Here is a 19,505-nt window from a genome sequence, read left to right as displayed (position 1 = left end):
ATTGTGTGGATTACTTAACAGGACATAACTTTAACAATAGTTGACATTTTTTCATACTTTTAACGGTTGTCAAATGTAACAAAATGATGTTCAACAGGAAAACAGGCTAAATCTGTATATCCACGTATTTCTGTCCAAAATCTAAACAAAACTGCATTAAAACCAAGTGACTCATTTCGATTACATTGTCTGGAATGACAACCTCAAAAGCTTTACTGTTTATTTATGTAGCATCATAAAAGTGTCAAAAAAGAGTGTCAAGTGAACAAGGACAGATGTAATAAATGCAAAATTAATATGCAAGAATGAATACAATAGTTGTTGGCAGTACCAAAACACAGTTGCTAGTCTGTTGCTAACACTCTAGTTTGAGTGTTAGCTTTGATTTAATGCAATGCAGTTTTGGTTTGGACACAGATCTGTGGACGTACTTAGATGGATGTTTGCCTGTGAAACATTATTGTCATTCCCGATTTAAGACCCAAACAGTCGACCAAAATTAAAGCAAACATTGGTGACAAAAAATATTTATGTTAAAGCATATGTTTAAACATCAACAATATTGTGTAGTTCCATGTTCTATTATTTTGTGCATAAATATTATTTTTTAAAGCACAAAGTAAGTAATTAAAGTTAAAGAAAGATTGTGGTTTGGGTTGAAAAGAAACATGTTTAACTTTCGGGAATCTTTGTATTGGTTCCTGGTTAAAAGAAAAGTGTTACACTACTTCAACCTTAGCTTCTGAGACACAAAAGTCAATTTCAACATGGTTATTTAAGAGCCTTGACAGACTAACATAAACATAGGTTGTTAGCGGCATTTCAACAACAAAAAAAAGGCGTGGAATCGCACGTACTCAGTTTGTTTTGTGTTTCGAGCTCTACTAACTCCTTATACGGTTACTGGTGAAACATCACTATACCATGTGATGTTTCATCAGAGTAAACATGACTGGCAAAACAGCCGGTAGATCCCAATTTGTAGTAAAGGTGTTTCACATTCCCAAAGACAGATTTTCCAGACAGATCTCAAGATCCATGCCGGCAACCTTTTCACTCACAAACACTGCCTCTCTAATTTTTGAGCTGCTGTGTCGCCTTTGAATGGTAAATAAAGACTGAGTTTGCAGTGATGTTGGCTGAACAAAGCTGTTTTCAGCCAAACCGTTCAAGCTGAACATTTTTGTTCACTACAATTCAGGTCTGCAACAAACAAAGGCAATGCAGGTCTGAAAGCTGTCTGGATGAAGGAAAATTAAGATAATTTGTATAATCTAAAAGTGTATGCGTAATTCAGTCAAAAGCTCTTCAAAAGGAGGGAATTACAAGTCATTACTTAGTCTCCTTTGCTATAGTCAGTAAATACTTTGAGTAGGAACACATTTTTGTGGGGTAAAACAGGTTTTTTTATATGAAGTGGTGTTGTCATAATGACTGAAATCCGCATTATCAATATACATTATCATCATATAAGTACATTGTGTCATTTTTGGACTATTCAAGAACATACTTTGACCTTACTCAACCCCAAACCAATCATACTGTACACTTGTGTATAGACATAACTGACCCATCCACAACAACTACAGCAGTCAGCACAAGGCCTCACCAGAGATGTTGGTGGTGATCTCGGTGAGCGCCGTTTGGCCAAACCCCTTAGCGGTTCTGGCGCGGACTGACACCAGGTAAGTGGTTCCGGGATGCAGACCAGAGAACATGTGGTAGGTCTCGTTCCTCAGTTTGGACACCGTACGGCGAGGACCTGGCACATTAATGCCCGGGTCTGACGACTCAATACTCTGGTAGCTGATCTGGGAACAGGGAAAAGACACCACTGGATTAAAACAAGACCAAGAATCTACAACCATGCTAGTAGCTCTGTGAGACTGTACTTAGGCCCAACGATCCTTTGAGCTAAATTCTAACACCAGCATGCTAACATACTGTTTACGATATTAGTTTAGTGTGTTAACATGCTAAAAATAGCTTAATAGCACTAAACACAAAGCTGAGGCTGATGGGAATGCCATTAGTTTTTCAGGTATATAGTTACAATTTAGACCTGATGGTGGTGCAAGAGGGAAAGTCAGAGGGTCACCAAAATTATTCCATAGTCACCAAAGTCATTAGGATTCATCGTCTGGGAACCATAGATGCCTGTAAAGCAGATGTTGATATATTTGACAGCTGTTGGCACTTGAGAAAAGGTCGAGGCATCACCAAAGTTGCTATGATTCATTCCCTGGGGACTGTGAATATGCACAAAATTTCATGGCAATCCATTGAATATTTGTTCAGATGTTTTAGTCTGCACTAAAATGATGGACCAACCAACTGCCTGACAGACCAATTGCCCTAGAGCCACACGGGTAGCATAGCTAGTAAAAAGGAGCTGCAACCCATTACCAGCTTTTAAGTTTATGGAGATGGTCAGACTTTCAAAAAATTCAATGTTAGATTTTCAGCTTTCACTCAGCATGTGTTCAAATTAGGTCATTGTAACTATTCTCCAAAAATACACTACTCTTAGGCCAGAAATAATCTTACTGTATAAGCCTGTAGAGTAGGTATACAGTAATATCTTTAATGTACTTTACCCAGTGTATAGCTTATTATTCACACTACCTGAAAGATTGAATTTCAATGGCATTTTATTTAAACACTCTCACGAGAAACAACTCTCAATTAATCTTAGGAGGACTGCAAAAAGATGTCATCTGTTCATGCAGATATGATAAATTTTATGCTTAGCCACTGATAATCAGACTCAGGTAGATTCTGTGTCATATTCTTCTTCTACAGCTCTGTTAGCCTTATTTTAAACCATTTCTGGATTAGTTGATAAAGTAAAAGTAGAGAAAAAAACAAAAGGTACTGAAGATGACAAGTATGAATGAAGACCAGCATGATGTTGTTTTCTCGTTGTCATTTGATAAATGTGTTTATGTCAGTAAATCAAGATTTGTAAAACTGTGGCAATCAGCCAGACTAGTTATATAATTGCCCATTCTTAATTCTAGTGGCATGTCAGCTGTTTTAATTGTAACATTTTACTTTTGGGTGGCATGGCTGTTCAGTAGGATAGGCTTCAGCTTCCTGTGACCCTAAACAGGATAATCATTTTCAAAAATAGATGAATAAATGGATGACATAGTTGTTGTAGAGGGACTGCAGGACATGACTTATGGGCGACAAAATGATTGCTCATGCCTTCTTTCCTATATTAACTGTTCTCTTTTTATTATTTATAAACCTTTTAATAATGTAAATTATTCTCTATTTTTTCTCCCTCTCCTCACAGGTTTTATAGGTCGTTTAGTTGAGCCCAACTCCTTTATGTGATATTGAAAAAGTCCTCTCTTTAATATTGTACATCCGTGCATTTTCTTTTTTAAATTTCTGAGTGACCATACTTTATGTGCCTACAGCTTTTCCAGGTAAGCTTAGAAACAAAATGGAGCCATACAAGCCTGGACACATCCTGTTCTACATGTAGTGACGATAAACTGAAATGTTGGGTAGCGAATACCCTATATTTTGTTTTAAAAAACCAACAACAACAACTACAGAAAAAAAAAAGACTCACTAAACTACTCAAAAATTGATAATGCAAATGTATATGCATATATAAGGTATAAGAATGGGACAATATTTGTGCAAAGGAGAAAACTGTTTCCTCATCTTTGTCTTGGCATATAGTCTTGCTGACAGAATACAGAAGTAAATTTTTGAGACAGAACAATTGCATACAAAAGTCAAATGACACAAGAAGATGCAATTCGCCTATAACAGCACAAATTGTTGTGAAGACACATCCACACAAGTTCAAAATGTTTCAACTCATCCCTGGCCTTTGTGAACCTGCTTCACAAACATACAGATATGAGAGGAAAAAGGAGATAGACTGGACAACACATAACAGAAAGAACTGGAGTTCCTGCTGAGTACCGCTATCAGTCAGAGGCTGAGCTGCCACACAAACAAACACAGACACACTCCCATACACACAGTCTGTTGCAAGCTAGTTTAACGTCACAGCTAATGTCTGGACTGTTGGTACACTGGTCAAGCAGCACATTTCATATGCAAATAATGCAAGATAAAAATTTGCTTCACTTTCTGAACACACCTTTATTCTCATAATGTTATTGGCACAGAAGAGAATACCAGTGTCGTCTCTTTGCATATTGGAGAAGAAACACAACTTTACTGATTGGGTGACTGGCTGATGCTAGCATGAGGGCTTGTTTTTTCACACAGCTCAAGGAGAGCCAGCGCAACTAAAACAGCAAAATCCATGCAGGTTTTCTCAAGGGTCAGGGTTCGTTGAAAATGGTTCATAGTGATTAAGCAAATATAGGTGTTTTCTATGTACTCCTGTTACAAAACAAGCAACTTCTGTTTCTGTGATATTGGGTTTGTAACATTGTTTCAACCCATCGTGAAGCTTTGTGCTCACAAACACAGTATAATTTGTCAAGGTTGTGTGAGGTTCAACAGGCGCTGTCCCATATATGGTAACAAACAAATATTGGCCAAAATATTGTTATCAGATTTTTGACTCTCAGACATGGATATTGGCGTAGATCTCAAAAATCCTCGATATCAAGAGCAGTAGTAGTTTGGAGGTTAGGGACGAGGGCACTTCATATGTATGTGGACCAAGGTTACAGCATCACTTGTTTCTCTGCCCAGTTCTTCTCTTTCCAAGCTTCTGCTTGTGAATGGAATAGTTTCTCTCACCATTAGGTAACCATGTGTTAAGCCAGAGTGGGTCTTCACATCTACTTACAGAAAAAGCTTGAAACCCCATGCTACAAAGGTCTACGGTTGATATGGGGCCATCAATAATTAATTAGAAATATTTAAAGTTGCCCCCTTGTGGAGGTATCTCTTAGGCAAATAAGTAATTAGAATGGTTGTCCCCCATGTAATTATAGCCTGAAGTCTGTGCCTCAGCTTCATTACCATATGAACATGTACAGTAAATCCCATGAACTGTGAAAAGTGGGTCCTCCCCACTCTAGTGGCTCAGGCGCATGTGTGCTACCAGCATTTGGGCAAGAAACAGGAAAAACAAGCCTGGGGAAAATCAAAGAGGAGGAGCAGTACAGTGTTTAAAACATGCAGAGGAGACTTGTCCTTGATTTGAGTCATTATACTGAGGGAGGATGAATAAAATAGATACTGGCAAGGGGAAAATAACATCCTACACCTGGAAAGGATTAGTTTGTGATGCAAAGGCAGCCGTATCGTTTGGACTGTAGATTTTTTTGCATTAGTAACAAGGTATCCTACCTCGTACTGTGTGATGAGACCATTGGGCTCAATGGGTTCCTCCCACTTGAGGAAGATCATGTCATCGAGTGGGGTGAAGGTCAGGGACTCTGGAGCAATGCCGCCAGGAACTACAGCAGGAGAGAAAAACAACCTTCTCTGAAACAAACACTCTGCTTCGGTCTCAAGTTAATGGACTCTTGTGCAGGCATGCCAGGGGGTAAAAACACCTTTGACTGAACGAAAAGGCACAGGGCGAGGGAGGGATGGGGAAGGATGAAAAATGAAGGAAAAGAGAGAAAAAGCAGAAGGAAGGTGACGAAAGGAAACTGGGGACCGGCTTGCTCCCAGCCCTCAGGATGAATTGAGATTCTGGCCTCTACTGTCTGATAACAGAGCACTGTGTCTTCGATGATGACAGTAAATTCTTCTTCTTTAGTACCTTACTGACAAAGAAACAGCAAGGTAATCCAAACTGTGAACTGCCTGAGTACCTCTCTGCATTTTTTGCTTAATGAGATAAATTTTGTTAAAGGAGTAAAGATAGTTTTTGTGTGCCTGAAGTGCAGGCCAGTTTCTTAAATTCTGAGAATACATAAATAATCGTCCACAAAAATCCCTACCGGATTGTTGGCTCTGGTGCTCTGTGGTAACACTTGGTGATATTACCCTTCTAGCAGTAACATGTTACAGACTGAGAATTAAAAAGCTCTAAATCTGAGATAGTTTTTAAATGATATGTAACTATGTCTGATAGTTTTGGGCAGGGGATTAAAAAAGTAACTGTTTCCATGGTAAATGACTGAAGTTGAGATGGATAATGAGAGACTGTGGATCAAGACTAAGGTGCTCACCTGAAATAATTCCTAAATAAACCTGGCTATATCTATTTTGACTGGATCAGATTTCCACTATAAAATGTAGAAACATTAAGGAAGATGAAGGAAAGGTGGGGAAATGAAAGCACAGGCAGAATAATGCACTGAACAAATAACCTTTGCACAATGTTCCTTCTCTGTTAAAGAAGCAAAATTATGTAATTCAGTGCCCACTTAAGTAAAGAAGAAAAATGATTTGAGTGTTCCTAATAGAGGTGTCATGTTCAAGGGAAAAAAAGATTTAGATAGCTCACATTTAAAGGCCATTTCCACATTATTGCAACTTGGCCCTTATTTTCATAGTTTAGGCCATCATTTCTATCAGTTATAATAACAGTTTTCACCAAGTTTATTGCGACAAAACAGTCACACAATCGTCCCTGATTGCTATATCCAGATTATCTGTTCCACTTTGTTTAGAGGTAAAACCGAAAGGAAAACACACCTGAGATACCAAAGATAATCCGTCATTCTGGAGGAAAATGTACAACTACAGTAAGTATGGTAGGAATGGATGTATAAAATTAGTAATTTAGCATTGCACTTCCATAACATTGTTGGACTCCAACTAGACAGTTAAAAAAAAAAAGGATCAAAATCTTTTTTATTCCTTGCATTCTTTTTCTTTGTCCCAACCCAGCACCCACATTACCAATTATTCAACCCGACTGGTGATATTTCAGGATATTCAGGTGCGTTATGCTAGTAGCGGCTAATGTAGCTGTGACTCGCTAGCCTTAGGCTGAGAAGAGCAACATCCACAGAGGTCTGGTAAACTCACTGCTTTGTAACTCCACACCTCCAGTTGGTTGTTTTTTTTTTCATTTTCAAACTTGTAGTCTTCACAGCCAACCAATGCCGACTCAAGTGACATCGCTTTATCAGCTTTCACACAGCTCCCTCTGGAGACAAATAGGCTTTATACAACTTTTTTCACATATGCTGGAGTACTCTCCCACACCTGTAAACAGACTTTGATGTGTAACATCAGTGCACTTCTCCTGTAAACTGTCATGGGGCCCCAGGGCATAGATTTGCTCTCCGGCCCAACTTGACAACCCCACCTTAGCAAATTATAGTTTATTAAATCCCCATAGAACCTGATCTGTCCCCTTGTTAATGACAATTGTAACATTACACAATTATATAATTATATTGTTATCATTATTATCATTATATAACACTGCACAGTGATTTCTGTTTAATGTTTTCTTCTACAAATGATCACAGTTCATTTAAGAAATCAAATCATTATATCACACTGCACTGTGTGACAAGGGCCACGTGGGTGTTGGTGTGTCTCCAGGTGGATTTGTTGGGCTGTTGGGCCAATTTTTAGTCAAACTCCACCCCTGTTGTTTGCCTTCATTTTCTCTTCCAAATAAATTTCGCTGACCTGTAGTTTTTATTACAATCTGTACAAACGCCTGACCGCTTGTTTTTCACGCCCTGTCAGACTTCTTTTCAGTGTTGTCCCTGTATTTCCAAATCTTACCAACTAACTTGGTGGCCACAACTATGAAAATGTGAACCAGGCTGATTTATCCTTTAACATACCAACAGACAATGTCAGCCTCTGTCTCTTTTCTTATTCCAAAATTGTTTTCTTGCTCTTTCGCACTGTCACAAACTGTAGGTGAAGTTGAGGTAGGCAAAGCACCCTAGAAGAAAATCCTGCTGTATCCAGGAATCCCTGACAGCCGAATCTGCTTCCGCCAAGCAGCAGACACACAGCGTAAGCAAAGCACTACACCAGTGTTTGATTGTTGAGCCCAATAGGAAATAGGCAGGAGGAACTGTCACTGGTCTCGGCTCAATTACTGTAGTTGTGAGGGTGATGGCTGCTCTCCATGTGACAGGGAGATTGGAGACTGTCAGTTTGTCAGATTGGCATTCAGTGGCTCAAAAGCAAAACTTTCCATTGGTGCTGACATTCAAAATGTCAAGTAAAGTGAGGGAAAAAAAATCATGTTTTTTTCTTTTTTAGATATAGTACGTGTTTTAACCTGTAGCTTCCTGACCAGTCAAATCTAATGAATAACTTTAAAACCCCCTTGCTATATTCTGTATGTTATTCCATTTATGTAAATGCATTTCCTTCTGCCTAAAAGACAGCAATGTGTAGGTGTAGATAATTAAGCGCACTGTCTGTTTTTTTCCATATCTCCTCCACTGCTTGGTATTTTCAAGTGTTGTTGTAAAACTGAATGTGAAACAGTATTACATTTTTTTTATCAGAAATGTAAAATGCATTTTGCAGATGCATAACACAAGACTCGGTCAAAACCTAGTATATGGTCATTGTGAGAAATGGAGGACTTCGTTGAAAACTGCTGCGGAAAAGCGGTAAACAACTACTTTCAATTGACAGCAGCGAAAGCCTCCTGGAAAAGTTGCTGAACGTTCCTAGATGCATTCTGCCTGGTGTCTGCCTGGTTCCTTCTCTCCTTCTGTCTGTGGTCATATATACAGTAATTTAATAAAGCCAAATTCCCAATAAAGCTGCTTTCATTTACCTGTTGTTCTGTTTCTGTTGTCAGACAATGGAACAAGTATGAAATAGTGAGATTACTCGAATAGATTTGTCACTAGGTGCTTTTATGAAAAAAAGGCGCTAAATAGGTCTGAAAAGTCGATAAATCTAGTGACAAAGGCACTAAGGTGGCAACACTGTCTGTAAATGATGCTCTGATGACGTAATAGAAACTGTTCACAACAATTCATTTTGAAACAGCAACGTCCAATGGGGAATCTCCAGCACTTGGCTGGCCAACCAATGGTGACTGCCAGTTTCATATCATAACTGTCATTCCTTCTCACTCTCTCCACCAGGTCAAGAATATCCTTGAGTGGCATTCAATTACATTGAAAAGTCTTGCTTATGCCACATAACAATGAGTGTTTGACCTTCTGTACTTCCACTCTCTGTGAATTTGCATTAGAATGTGCCTAATCTGCTAATGTACACAGGAAAATATCAATACAAAGATAAGCAAAATCATTTTACCATTTTGCTACCGATCACGGCCTGAGCTGATTATTGTTCCACTGGTCTCCATTTAAAAGGCTGATCCTCCATTTAGTTACCCTGATCCAGCTTATTTTGTGAGTCAATAGTTGTGTATTTGGTACTGGATGACTAAAGGCATGGATTTTTGTAAGCAAAGTACACAATAATTATATGAGTATGAAGGAGCATGCATAGACAACTAGAAATTCAAGAAGTTCTAAACCCTGAAATGAGAAACTATGAAAATAGAGCTTCAATGCATACATAAAAAAAACATCCCTGTTCTGCATAATGAGGTTGCAGTTGCATAGAGGTAAAATGCCTTATTTAAGCAAACCCTTGCATTGTTTTGTTCTGGTCTTCACTGGGTAAAATGAAACCGCCCACTCACTGTCTTCTTCGGTCTGGAAGGTGACCTCTCTGTTCTCCTTCTTTCCTTCAGGGTTGGCCAGCGCTAGCCGGACGTGAACTGAGCGGAAGGGTGGCAGGTCTCTCAGTATGAAGTGAGAAGTGTTACGATCGACGGACAGGCACTCTCTGACGGTGGCATTGTTCCCTCCGCTGCCTCCTGTTGGCATGGAGTAGCGGTAGCAGAGGGACAAGGAGTAGGTGTGGCAACGGGTGAGGTTGTAACCCAGGGGCTCCCACTGAAGAGCAAGCAGCCGTGGCTGGATCTCTGTAGCTGTCAGACCCCGCAAGGCACGCATGGGCTCTAAGAGGGACAAAAAGCAGAAATATATGTATCAATACAGTGCGCATACTTACCAGAAGTCCTGGAATGCACACGCAGCACGTTCTCATGCACACCCCCAAAAAAGGCACACAGAGAGGGAAAAATACATATAGAACAGGTAAAAACTTAATGGATTTTCTGATGGTCCACTGGCCCACAAGTATGAAACTGCCAATCAAATTTATTTATTTATTAATCAAAGGTGCAGGAACGCCAATCTTTTTAAACCAGCATTAATTGATTTTTTTGGCTACTTTGGGATAGCGGAACAAGCTTTTACATGTTATCCCAATTTAAAATTGTCATGTTAGCAAGCAGTTGCATTTATTGGCATTACCATTGATTTGGAATCTTGTTTCAGCTGTGATGAAAATACATCTGCCTGCTGCTTGAAATGAGGTTGATGAGAGCAGTGACAGTGAACCAAAACATTCATGTCAGAGGTTGTAAAACCAAACAAAGAGCTAAAAAATGCTAAAACGCTACGTAGCGATAAAGGGAACTGCAGACTTGGTGACAGTTCTCTGTAGGTTCATCTCTTACAAGCAAGCCTTTTCACAGTAGACATAGTTATTGGATCCATTAATATATAAATATCAATTATTGTTGCTTTAATCCAGAAGTGCTATTTTTTTTTACACCTTAATGGACGGTTTCAGATATTAACCATATAACCATCCACGTACACTTAAAAAACACCTGTCAGCATGTCTTGGGTTGACTTGTTGACCGACAAGATTAAGTTAGGGTGCCTTGGGGTGATGTTCACAAGTTAAGTAGGACAGAGGATGAAATTGATGGGTGGATTGGTAATGTGTCTGCATCTATGAAGTATTGCACTGATCAACCCATCGATTTACACTCCAACCCTCTCCTATGGTCATGAGCTTTGACCGACAGAATGAGTTCACGGGTGCAAGTGGTCAAAACCAGTATCTTTTTCAGGTTACCACATCCTCTCCTGAGGATTATAGAGTAGAACCAATGTTCCTTTACACTGAATAGAGCCTGCGGAGGTGCTTTGGACTTCTTATCAGGATGCTTTCCTGTGGAGATAATCTGTGCACATCCATTTGGCAGGAGACCCAAGGGAAGACCAAAGCATGCTGGAGGGCCTGAGACTGCCTTGGGATCTCCCGAGAGGATGTGACTGGGGAGACAGATGTCTGGATGGGATGCTGTTTTCTCTTGCAGCATATTTTTGTGATTTATGCTGACAAGACAAGGGCACTTTTACCTAAAAATCTTACCCAGGATAGCTTTAAAAAGGAATACTGATGGGAAGAAGGAGACAGCAACAGTTGCAGCTGACTTCCCAAACTTACACGATGAGGTGGGAGAGGGTTGAAATGATGAAAAAACAAATCAAATTGCTGGAGGAAGTAGCATACAGTGTAGCAATCTACATTCCCTTCTCTCCTAATGTGAATGAGGTTCAGTAGGCATCCAGGGCATGGCCCCGGCAGAGAATTATACGTGGACGTACAATGCCTAATTACTGCTGTCATGTGTGAACATTGAGATTGCAAATGCCCATGTCCCTGTCATGTAAAATGTCCTCTTTCAAGCACACAGGGGGTTATTTCTGTCCTTTAGCCTTGCCTGGATCTCCAAGTGTACGGCTGAGACATCAGATAAACCAAGAGGAGGGCAATGCCTTTATCATGGCATGGACTGGCAGTGCAGAGATGCCAACTGCTGGGAGGCTGGACAGTATCTACAGCTCTGCTTCAACACTTAATATAGATCAGAGTTGCCACGTAAATTACCAAAGCAATGTCACAGAGGAGACATCAGTTCTGAGGGGACAGAGTGGAGATGCAGAAGGAAACATCTTAAGAGTCCTTGCTGATTTGAAATATGTTTGCTCTTCCCAAAAGGGTGAGACGGGCAGAGTTTGGCTGATTTGTGTTTTCACAGCCGATACCAATACAAGCTAAAACCTTCCCAGGGAACAGTATCAATCAATCATACAGCATGAGAATAAGTGGTTAACAACAATATCAGCCCCTACAGCAGTTTTATCCAGCTAAAACCAAGTCTGCCACCAGAGGCTCACTGACTGAATGTTCAGTTTCTGCCCCAGACTCCATTACTCATCATTACAGCAACACCACAGCAAGCTCTTCCCTGTCCTCTCCACCCTCCAGTCCTCCACCAGTACTGCCCCAAACTGACATTCAGCTTGATTAGCCTAATCAGAGGGATTAGCCAGAGGCAGAGGCAGTGAAGGATGGATAGGCAAGCTGGACAAGAGATGAGCAGGGGGAAAAGGAAAAGATGAATGAGGGAGAGTCCCTATGGGTCTGCACATTTCATCTCATCCTCCTCATCTTTAACAGCTGCCTCAGTGAGCTGCCACTGAGGCCTGTCCCTCCTGCCAGGAGCTATGTCGGAATTATGATGAACTGTCAGCGTACACCCTCATACTTACCATTGAAACCACACGGGGTTTTCGCTGCTAACACTTGTACATTAGAATGAATTTCTGCAGGTATCAATATATTGAAATTTAACTACTAATATTTAAATTGTGTTGATGGAATGTGAGTGGTAACAATTACTGCTGCCAAAATTACTTATATGCAAAGCCACGCACCACCTCACATTTTAAAGATTGCAGATGTACAGTAGGTACCCGAGTGTGACTCCAGGAATGCTGAATACTTCCTGCACCACCAATAGTGCACCAAGAGTTTTTTAGTACTTTAACGATAATTCCAGTTTATCATAATTTTAGTCTTATGTTTGGATTTTTGGCCATAACTATTATCAGTTATGAAGACATTGTAGTCTAAGTAACAGCTGAGATTTTGGAACACAACGAAGTTTGACAAGGCAAAAAACACAAGCAGTCAGACAATCACACTGGTTATAAACAAACCAACAGTTTAGATGATCTAGACAACTTTATCTTGAGGTACAATAGAAAGTGAGTTCACCTGAAATGTTGCTATTAATCTCTCATTGCACAAAAAAATTGTGTGTGCGCAGAACTACAGCAACTTTGAGGGTTTGTTTAAAGCCTGTGTGATCATATGATGACGGATGCTTGTTCTTCTTGCCTTCTGAACGTCTTATCGTTCGATCTCAATTAACTTCATAAGAGCAATATTATTATGTCTCACAGGAATGATGGCCAAAACTACAAAAATAAGGCCAGAATTTTAATAAACTGGAATCATCAAATGCAGTCACTATGTGAAGAATTTGAAAATCTATGACTTTGGCTCCCCACACTGGTAGTATCAAAAAACACACTATGATAGACAGCAATACACTCAAATGCTGTCTGCCCCCACTTACTTAACCCGGGGACACTGAAGAGTATTGGTGACATAAAACAGTTTGTACAACATTTTGTCCAACTACTTCCAAAGGATGGCCCCACTAAAAGGTGAGGCAGAAAGCCTGTTGTCCCAGACTCTGTAGTGGGTTGCAGTTCTCTCCAAGAACTATATCCTTTGTGTGTCTCTGGCCTTAATGTTTATAGCTTCACTGAATCATAAAAATGAGGATAACAGTGAGCCTTCTGTCAGGTACTGTTTTTGAAGGCATGCATGGTTTTGCATCCGGATGTAAATAGGAAAAGTACAACCATATGTACCTCCACACATCTGTCCAATGACTGTGTAAAGTTGCCACAAATGTCAAATTTCCTATCGGGACATAGACCCCCAAAATCAGACGGAGGAAAACATTGTTTAAAAGGTTTTACAAGCACTTTCTTTTAAGCATATGGAAGCATTCAAATGACTGGCCTGAAAGCAATATACCTGTACATACTACCAATTTTACAAAAATACAATAAGAAAATTATGTCATCAGAAAAAGACTCTGTAATCAAATAAAAACTTTAACAAGTGGATTAAAGGAGAAGGACAGGAGGTATTAATGCTACAGTACTTGAATGGCCCATTCGCATTCATGCCAAGACCGCCTATTTGTAGCCACACAAGAAGCATGATCACTGGGGAAGAAAGAAAAAAACCATAATTCGTTTAAATTCTGAACTGGGCCTCTGTGTGGCTGGCCACACTCCACAATGGCGCCCTGGGAGTGAAATCCTCTGCACCACTAAGTATGAAATGTCGCACTCAACTCAACGGTTCAAAAGAGAAGTCTTTCTGTTAAAAGAAATGACTCTCTGTGACACATTAGGAAGACAAATTCATCCAGAGTTTTATGTCACAGGACCTCTGCTGTCTCTAGCTTTCTCCCCAGGGCTAAAGCTTCAGGTCTGAGCAATGGGAGCAGACAGGAGGTGGGCGACTGGAAGACATGGACGAGAGTGGATCAAAGAGTGTGGCAGGTGACAGGGGCATCATACTGTCTACTTGACAGTATGACGTGAGTATTTTCATTACTTAGAAAATGAGAACATTAATACTACACACACTAATAGTCCTGAACTATACTTTCCTTGACAGCCAGGTTCACACCAGTCATTAACATACAGCTATGAATTATCACACATTATCTGTTGTTTTTCACAGATTTTCCACAATCCTTGTCTTGCATGTAAATGACTGTAGATGAAGGCATACCTCAATTCTTCATATAAATGCTTTTTTTATTGGGGGTAAGCCCATGATAGATAGAAACCTTCCGTGCTGCAATGACAATAAACAAATCTTTTGTTCTCAGTGGCTGTAGGCAAACTATAAGTTGTTAAGTGATGCATCAAACAGTTTGATGCAGCTCTCACTGCAGCTCAGAACACGGGTGGATCTTAGAGCATCAGAGCAGGAACAGACTGTGAAAACAGGGATTTCTGTATCTGTGAACTGCAGGAGTAACCAGATGGTCTTCTGTTTGTTGTTTTGTGCTGATGCTTTAAGTCTTCTGTTTGCTATACGACTAGTGGTGTCATCAAAAGTCACATGTCAATTACACTTTCTATTTTGGGCTGAGACCCTTCCTCCATCATTTTATTATAAGTTATATTCGTAGATCGTGTGATTTATAGAAAAAATACATCTGATCATCAGTAACACAAAAAAATGATTTAGTATTGAAAAGATTAATCAACGTACTAATCAATTAGTCAATCAACTATTAATAAACAATGATTTTGAAAACAATTTAAAGCAAGTTTAAAGTGGGTTTTGAGAACTTGCGATAAGCATGTTTCTCTTCTTTACGAAAGAAATAGACTAAAAGATTAATTTATTCATTGAAAAATAATAATGAAAATAATCATCCGTTTCAGCCATAATTAGGTCTTCACATCATTTCAGTACATTCAAGTTTTAGCAATATTTCTTAGAGGAACAATGTCTGGAGGAGAAAATATTGTCAGTGACTGAGGTAAACCTTAGTGCAGGGGGTGGATCTTGGAATGGATAAAATTAAAATTGTAGACTTCCCAATATTAGCTTCCTCCTCTCCTGCCTCTTCCACTGGGCTATAATCTGAAAAGAAAAGCTATTTAAGTCTCACCCACTGAGGTTTATCCCAACCAATGAGATTATTTCTGGTGCCAGAGCAGCTCTGTCTCTGTGTTTGATACTAAAGCTGCAATTTGCTTCATTGCCATGGATTTTATCTATAATTTTGGAGGATGTTTCAATGCTTGATCTGACTCACCTGCACACTTTGTCCTGCTGATCAGGGGGGGTCCAGGTGCTCCAGTGCCCCCCTCCCCAGGCCGGGTGAGCAGGACACTGATGCGGTACTCGGTGTCTGGCTCCAAATGCCAAACCTTATAAGTAAGTGAGCCCACACCATGGGTCTCTGTCCATGTGGACTGGCTGGCTCGGTACTGGATTTCCCGCCGAATGACTGGTCCATCCCCCACAATGGAGTTAGTGTTGAGCTGGATGATCAGATAGGTAGGGCCTGCCCGGAGGAGCTGGGGGGGTGCAATCGGTGTCGGGGGCACTGCAATAAAGACATCATATATCTAAAAGTATATTCCTATTAGAGTACATTTTTTGGTACTGTTTACAAGCGATTTTACTTGGAAACAACAGAGAGCTATAGATTAAAATCTGTCCTGAAAACACTGATGAACAGTCATACATAACCATTTTCAGCAGAAAACAACCACAACATGGGAGCAAAAAAGAAGTCAAGGATTTCTGTCATGGATTGTCTCTTTTTGTTTTATAGTTTCAATAACATTATTTCTGCTCTGCTAGAGCACTGAGTCATACAAATCTTTTAATCACATCAGGACAGAACGAGCGAGAGAGACGGAGAGAGGGAGAGAGGGAGACAGAAAGAGAGAGACTCTTGAATGATGCAAATTCTTAATGTTCACTCTAATGACACTGAATAAGAGCTTATTTGAATGAACAATTGCATAACTACTTTCCACTCTGCACATAAAAAACTCAGCCTTGGTGGACATGGCCACCGTTATCAACCCAGGGAACATCAAAGTAATTCATCAAATGGTGTTGCAGACAGAGGGTTGTTGTCTGATGCAGTACAAATTGACTAGGCTTGAGTGTTTTATGACATGATTTGTTGAGACATGAATCAAGACATGTTGAAAATGCTTGTTTATTTACTTAAAGGATTCTTTAAGTTATTTTTGAAAACAGACTAAATTGCTCTCTTTTAGAGAGTGAGCGGTCAGTGTCTGTGCAGTGAGTCTAAAGCTGGAGATAGTGGTTAGCTTAGCCAAGAATAATGAGTGGAGGGAGGTGAAAACTGCCTGCCAGTACCCAAAACTCTTTTTCGTTTAACCCATACAGAAAGAGAAATATAAAAATGGACAGTGAAAATTAGTGTCATTTTGGAACTATTTCTTGACAAACAACAGCTGAGTATTTCTGTGCAGCATTTTCCAGCTACATTGCCACATGTCGTCAGTGGGAACTTTTTTTTTTGGTGTCCGCATGGGCAAGATGTCACCGAACCTGGAAACCACACTGTGATGATAGGACTTCTGACCATTACATCTGCCTTGTTTGACAAGAAATGGTTCCAGCATAAGTGCAACTACTGTATATAACCCCAAAATTTCATTTTGGCATTCCTATTTACGCACAGCTTACACAAACAAGATACACAATATTAATAGGCTTTAGGGGTGGTGGTAGGCATATGTTTTAACATAGACAGAGTAGGGCTGTTCCCTTCTGCTCCCAGTTTTTATGCTGTTTATGCTCAGTGTTGCCATCTTAGTGATTTTCTAGCAATATCTGGTGACTTTTAAGACCCTGGCAATTTCGTGAGCAGGCAATATTTTTCAATCAGTGTGTGCACTCATCCTGATTACTGTGGCTGCACCTTTTTTCTACTGACTGTGTTCATTGAGTGGGGGAAATCAGCAGCACGTTCAGTCAACATAGCAACCTACCAGAAACATCAACAAACTGCAAATGTGTACACCAGTATAAACTAACAATCGTGACTCCCCATCGTTTGCCTGGGGAATTCCTTCTATTTTGTTTTTGTTTTAAATGAAACAACTTGATAATTTTACAATTTCATTTTAGTTTTATTTTTTTCACTTGATTTACTATCCGATTTACAAGATGAGTAGTGTAGATTCAGAGTTTTTGAAATTAGAGATAGATGTAGTTGTATATTAATGCAAATGGGATGATAGCAAGGTAAGTAACGAGCTAGTTAGAGGCAGTTCACCTTAGTTTGACCAGATTTTTTTGAAAATGTTTTCAATTGTTTTAAATTTTAATTGATGGCACGGATATGCTAATTACTGTGTAATGACATCATATCTTTGTAAAAGAGCCCTCTGCGACATCTAGCAACTTCACATGATTTCTCAATTGACCACTGGCTAGCTAAACATGTCCTGACTCTAGCTCCACACTTAACACACAGACATGAGACTGGTAGCAATCTTCTCATCTCACTCTCTAATAAACATATTTCCCAAAATGCTGAAATAGTTCTTTGGCCTGAATATGTGCTAGACTGTTAACATGTTCCTAAATGTAACTCACCTCTGACAATGAGTTCTCCAAAGTTGGAGACAGCAGCACCTCTGGGGGACAGGGTGATGCAGCGATAGAGGTCCTGCTCCCCACGTTGTGCCTCCACCTGGAAAGTTGCCATCAGCCGCTTGTGGCTCAACCGTGACAGCAAGGACGAGTCCAGCACCATACCGTTTCTCCGCTGACAACCAGACAAAGACCACAGAGAATGAAATCAGCCAAACACCAACCCAACCACACATTTCCCTGAAATCTATTCAAGTCATTAAAAAAGGGTGGCAGGCCGAGAAGCAGACAGGAAGACAAAGGAGGGTTGGAATTAGCTACATGGGAGGGCAGGATAATAAGTATGTGATAAATGTCACTGGTAACAATAGTGTTTTTGCTCGCGAAAGCTGGTGACACGGGCCTCCCGGGTTGTTGTTTCCAGCACAGGGGCTCGAGCTGACATCTCCTCATCTCTTGCCATGCTAATGTGTCAACACTCCAGGCACACTGGCAATTGGCTCAACCAGTGTAACAGGAAATCAGAAGACAACATTTGCAATGAGCTGTCCCAGGTGCAAGCTACAATATAGCAGCTCTCTCACAGAGTAAGAAGATTATTATGTAAGCTGTCGCCTGCTCATGCTTTTCTCAAGTAAGTGGGTTTGACATGTCTGAATTGGTTTAGGAGGATAGGAAAAAAATGCAGTGCTGTTAGAAAACATGAAATTAGATGTACAGTGGATGGGTACTACTGCCTAAAGCTATAGATTAGAGCTCATTCTACCTTTAGCTTTGGTATCAATATAATCTCCTCTTTCATATAACCTCCAAAATTTTTTCCAAGAGTTTTTAAACTTGTTTCCAACATTTTTTATTTTCACACTTCTTTGTATTTTGGTTTGAAGACTCTTCAGAGTGGAGTGTGCACATTTTGGATTTTTTACATAAACTTTAAAGTCCACTTGCAGGCTTTTAATGCAAATAAATGCTTCTGTTTGCCAAGCCTACTGCCATTCTTGTCTGCCAACGAACGCTGCATCATATTGTAATTAAGAGTTGGTGCAATAACTAATTCGGGTTTGGACTCAGAACACGCTAATGTTAAAGATCTAAATAGCATCTGAGACAGCCGTCTGCAATTTGGGCCAGCGGAGAAAATACTGTATGATGTTAACTGATTAAGAAACATTACGCTAACAATTTATTTGGACTACCTAAATAGAATAAAGAGTGTAGGAGAGCAGCATCAGAATGATCCAGAGAGGACCTCTACAGCGCCAGGGAGATCAAAGAGAAAGCAGCAATTAGCAGACTCAGTGCTGGTGATCAAACAGGCCCGCAACAACAAATGGAAGAACAGAAGGCAGTAATGGTTTGTGATATATCTCTACTTTCTGATTTTACCAAGTTATTTTCCTTAATAAGAAAAGGAGGGAGGAGCTGAAGCAAGAGTTGACTTAGGCAGAGAAGTTCACTGCAGTATACTGTCAAAAAGTATACTGACAAGCCTCGTATTGTTTGTTTGCATCTTTCTCTGTGGGTGTGTGTGTAGTCAACAAATGTGAAAACTGTGAAACTGATAAAATAAAATGGCTCTTTCACATGCCGATGATCTTCAAAGGCTTCAATTCAGTGAAGAGAGATGGGGGTGTGAAATAAAATCAGGCGGAAACACAAGGGAAGGATCACCAAGTATACTGAGATCT

At 40.0% G+C, this 19,505-nt stretch overlaps 1 protein-coding gene across 1 annotated transcript in view; it reads right to left on the bottom strand.

Annotated features, from left to right (window-relative positions):
- ptprua (protein tyrosine phosphatase receptor type Ua) overlaps positions 1–19,505 on the bottom strand; it is a 188,496-nt gene that overhangs the window by 59,812 nt on the left and 109,179 nt on the right. The window contains exons 6-10 of the mRNA XM_040122540.1: positions 17,821–17,992; positions 15,488–15,781; positions 9,557–9,877; positions 5,299–5,408; positions 1,610–1,811 (exon numbers count right to left, since the gene is read on the bottom strand). Of these exons, the coding sequence (XP_039978474.1) occupies positions 1,610–1,811; positions 5,299–5,408; positions 9,557–9,877; positions 15,488–15,781; positions 17,821–17,992 (1,099 nt within the window). The remainder of the gene's footprint in view (positions 1–1,609; positions 1,812–5,298; positions 5,409–9,556; positions 9,878–15,487; positions 15,782–17,820; positions 17,993–19,505) is intronic.

The sequence above is a fragment of the Xiphias gladius genome, chromosome 24 (assembly GCF_016859285.1).
Source record: "Xiphias gladius isolate SHS-SW01 ecotype Sanya breed wild chromosome 24, ASM1685928v1, whole genome shotgun sequence".
NCBI classification, from domain to species: domain Eukaryota; kingdom Metazoa; phylum Chordata; class Actinopteri; order Istiophoriformes; family Xiphiidae; genus Xiphias; species Xiphias gladius.
The sequence above is the reverse complement of the archived record's forward strand: the minus strand, read 5'-3'. Positions and strand labels throughout refer to the sequence as shown.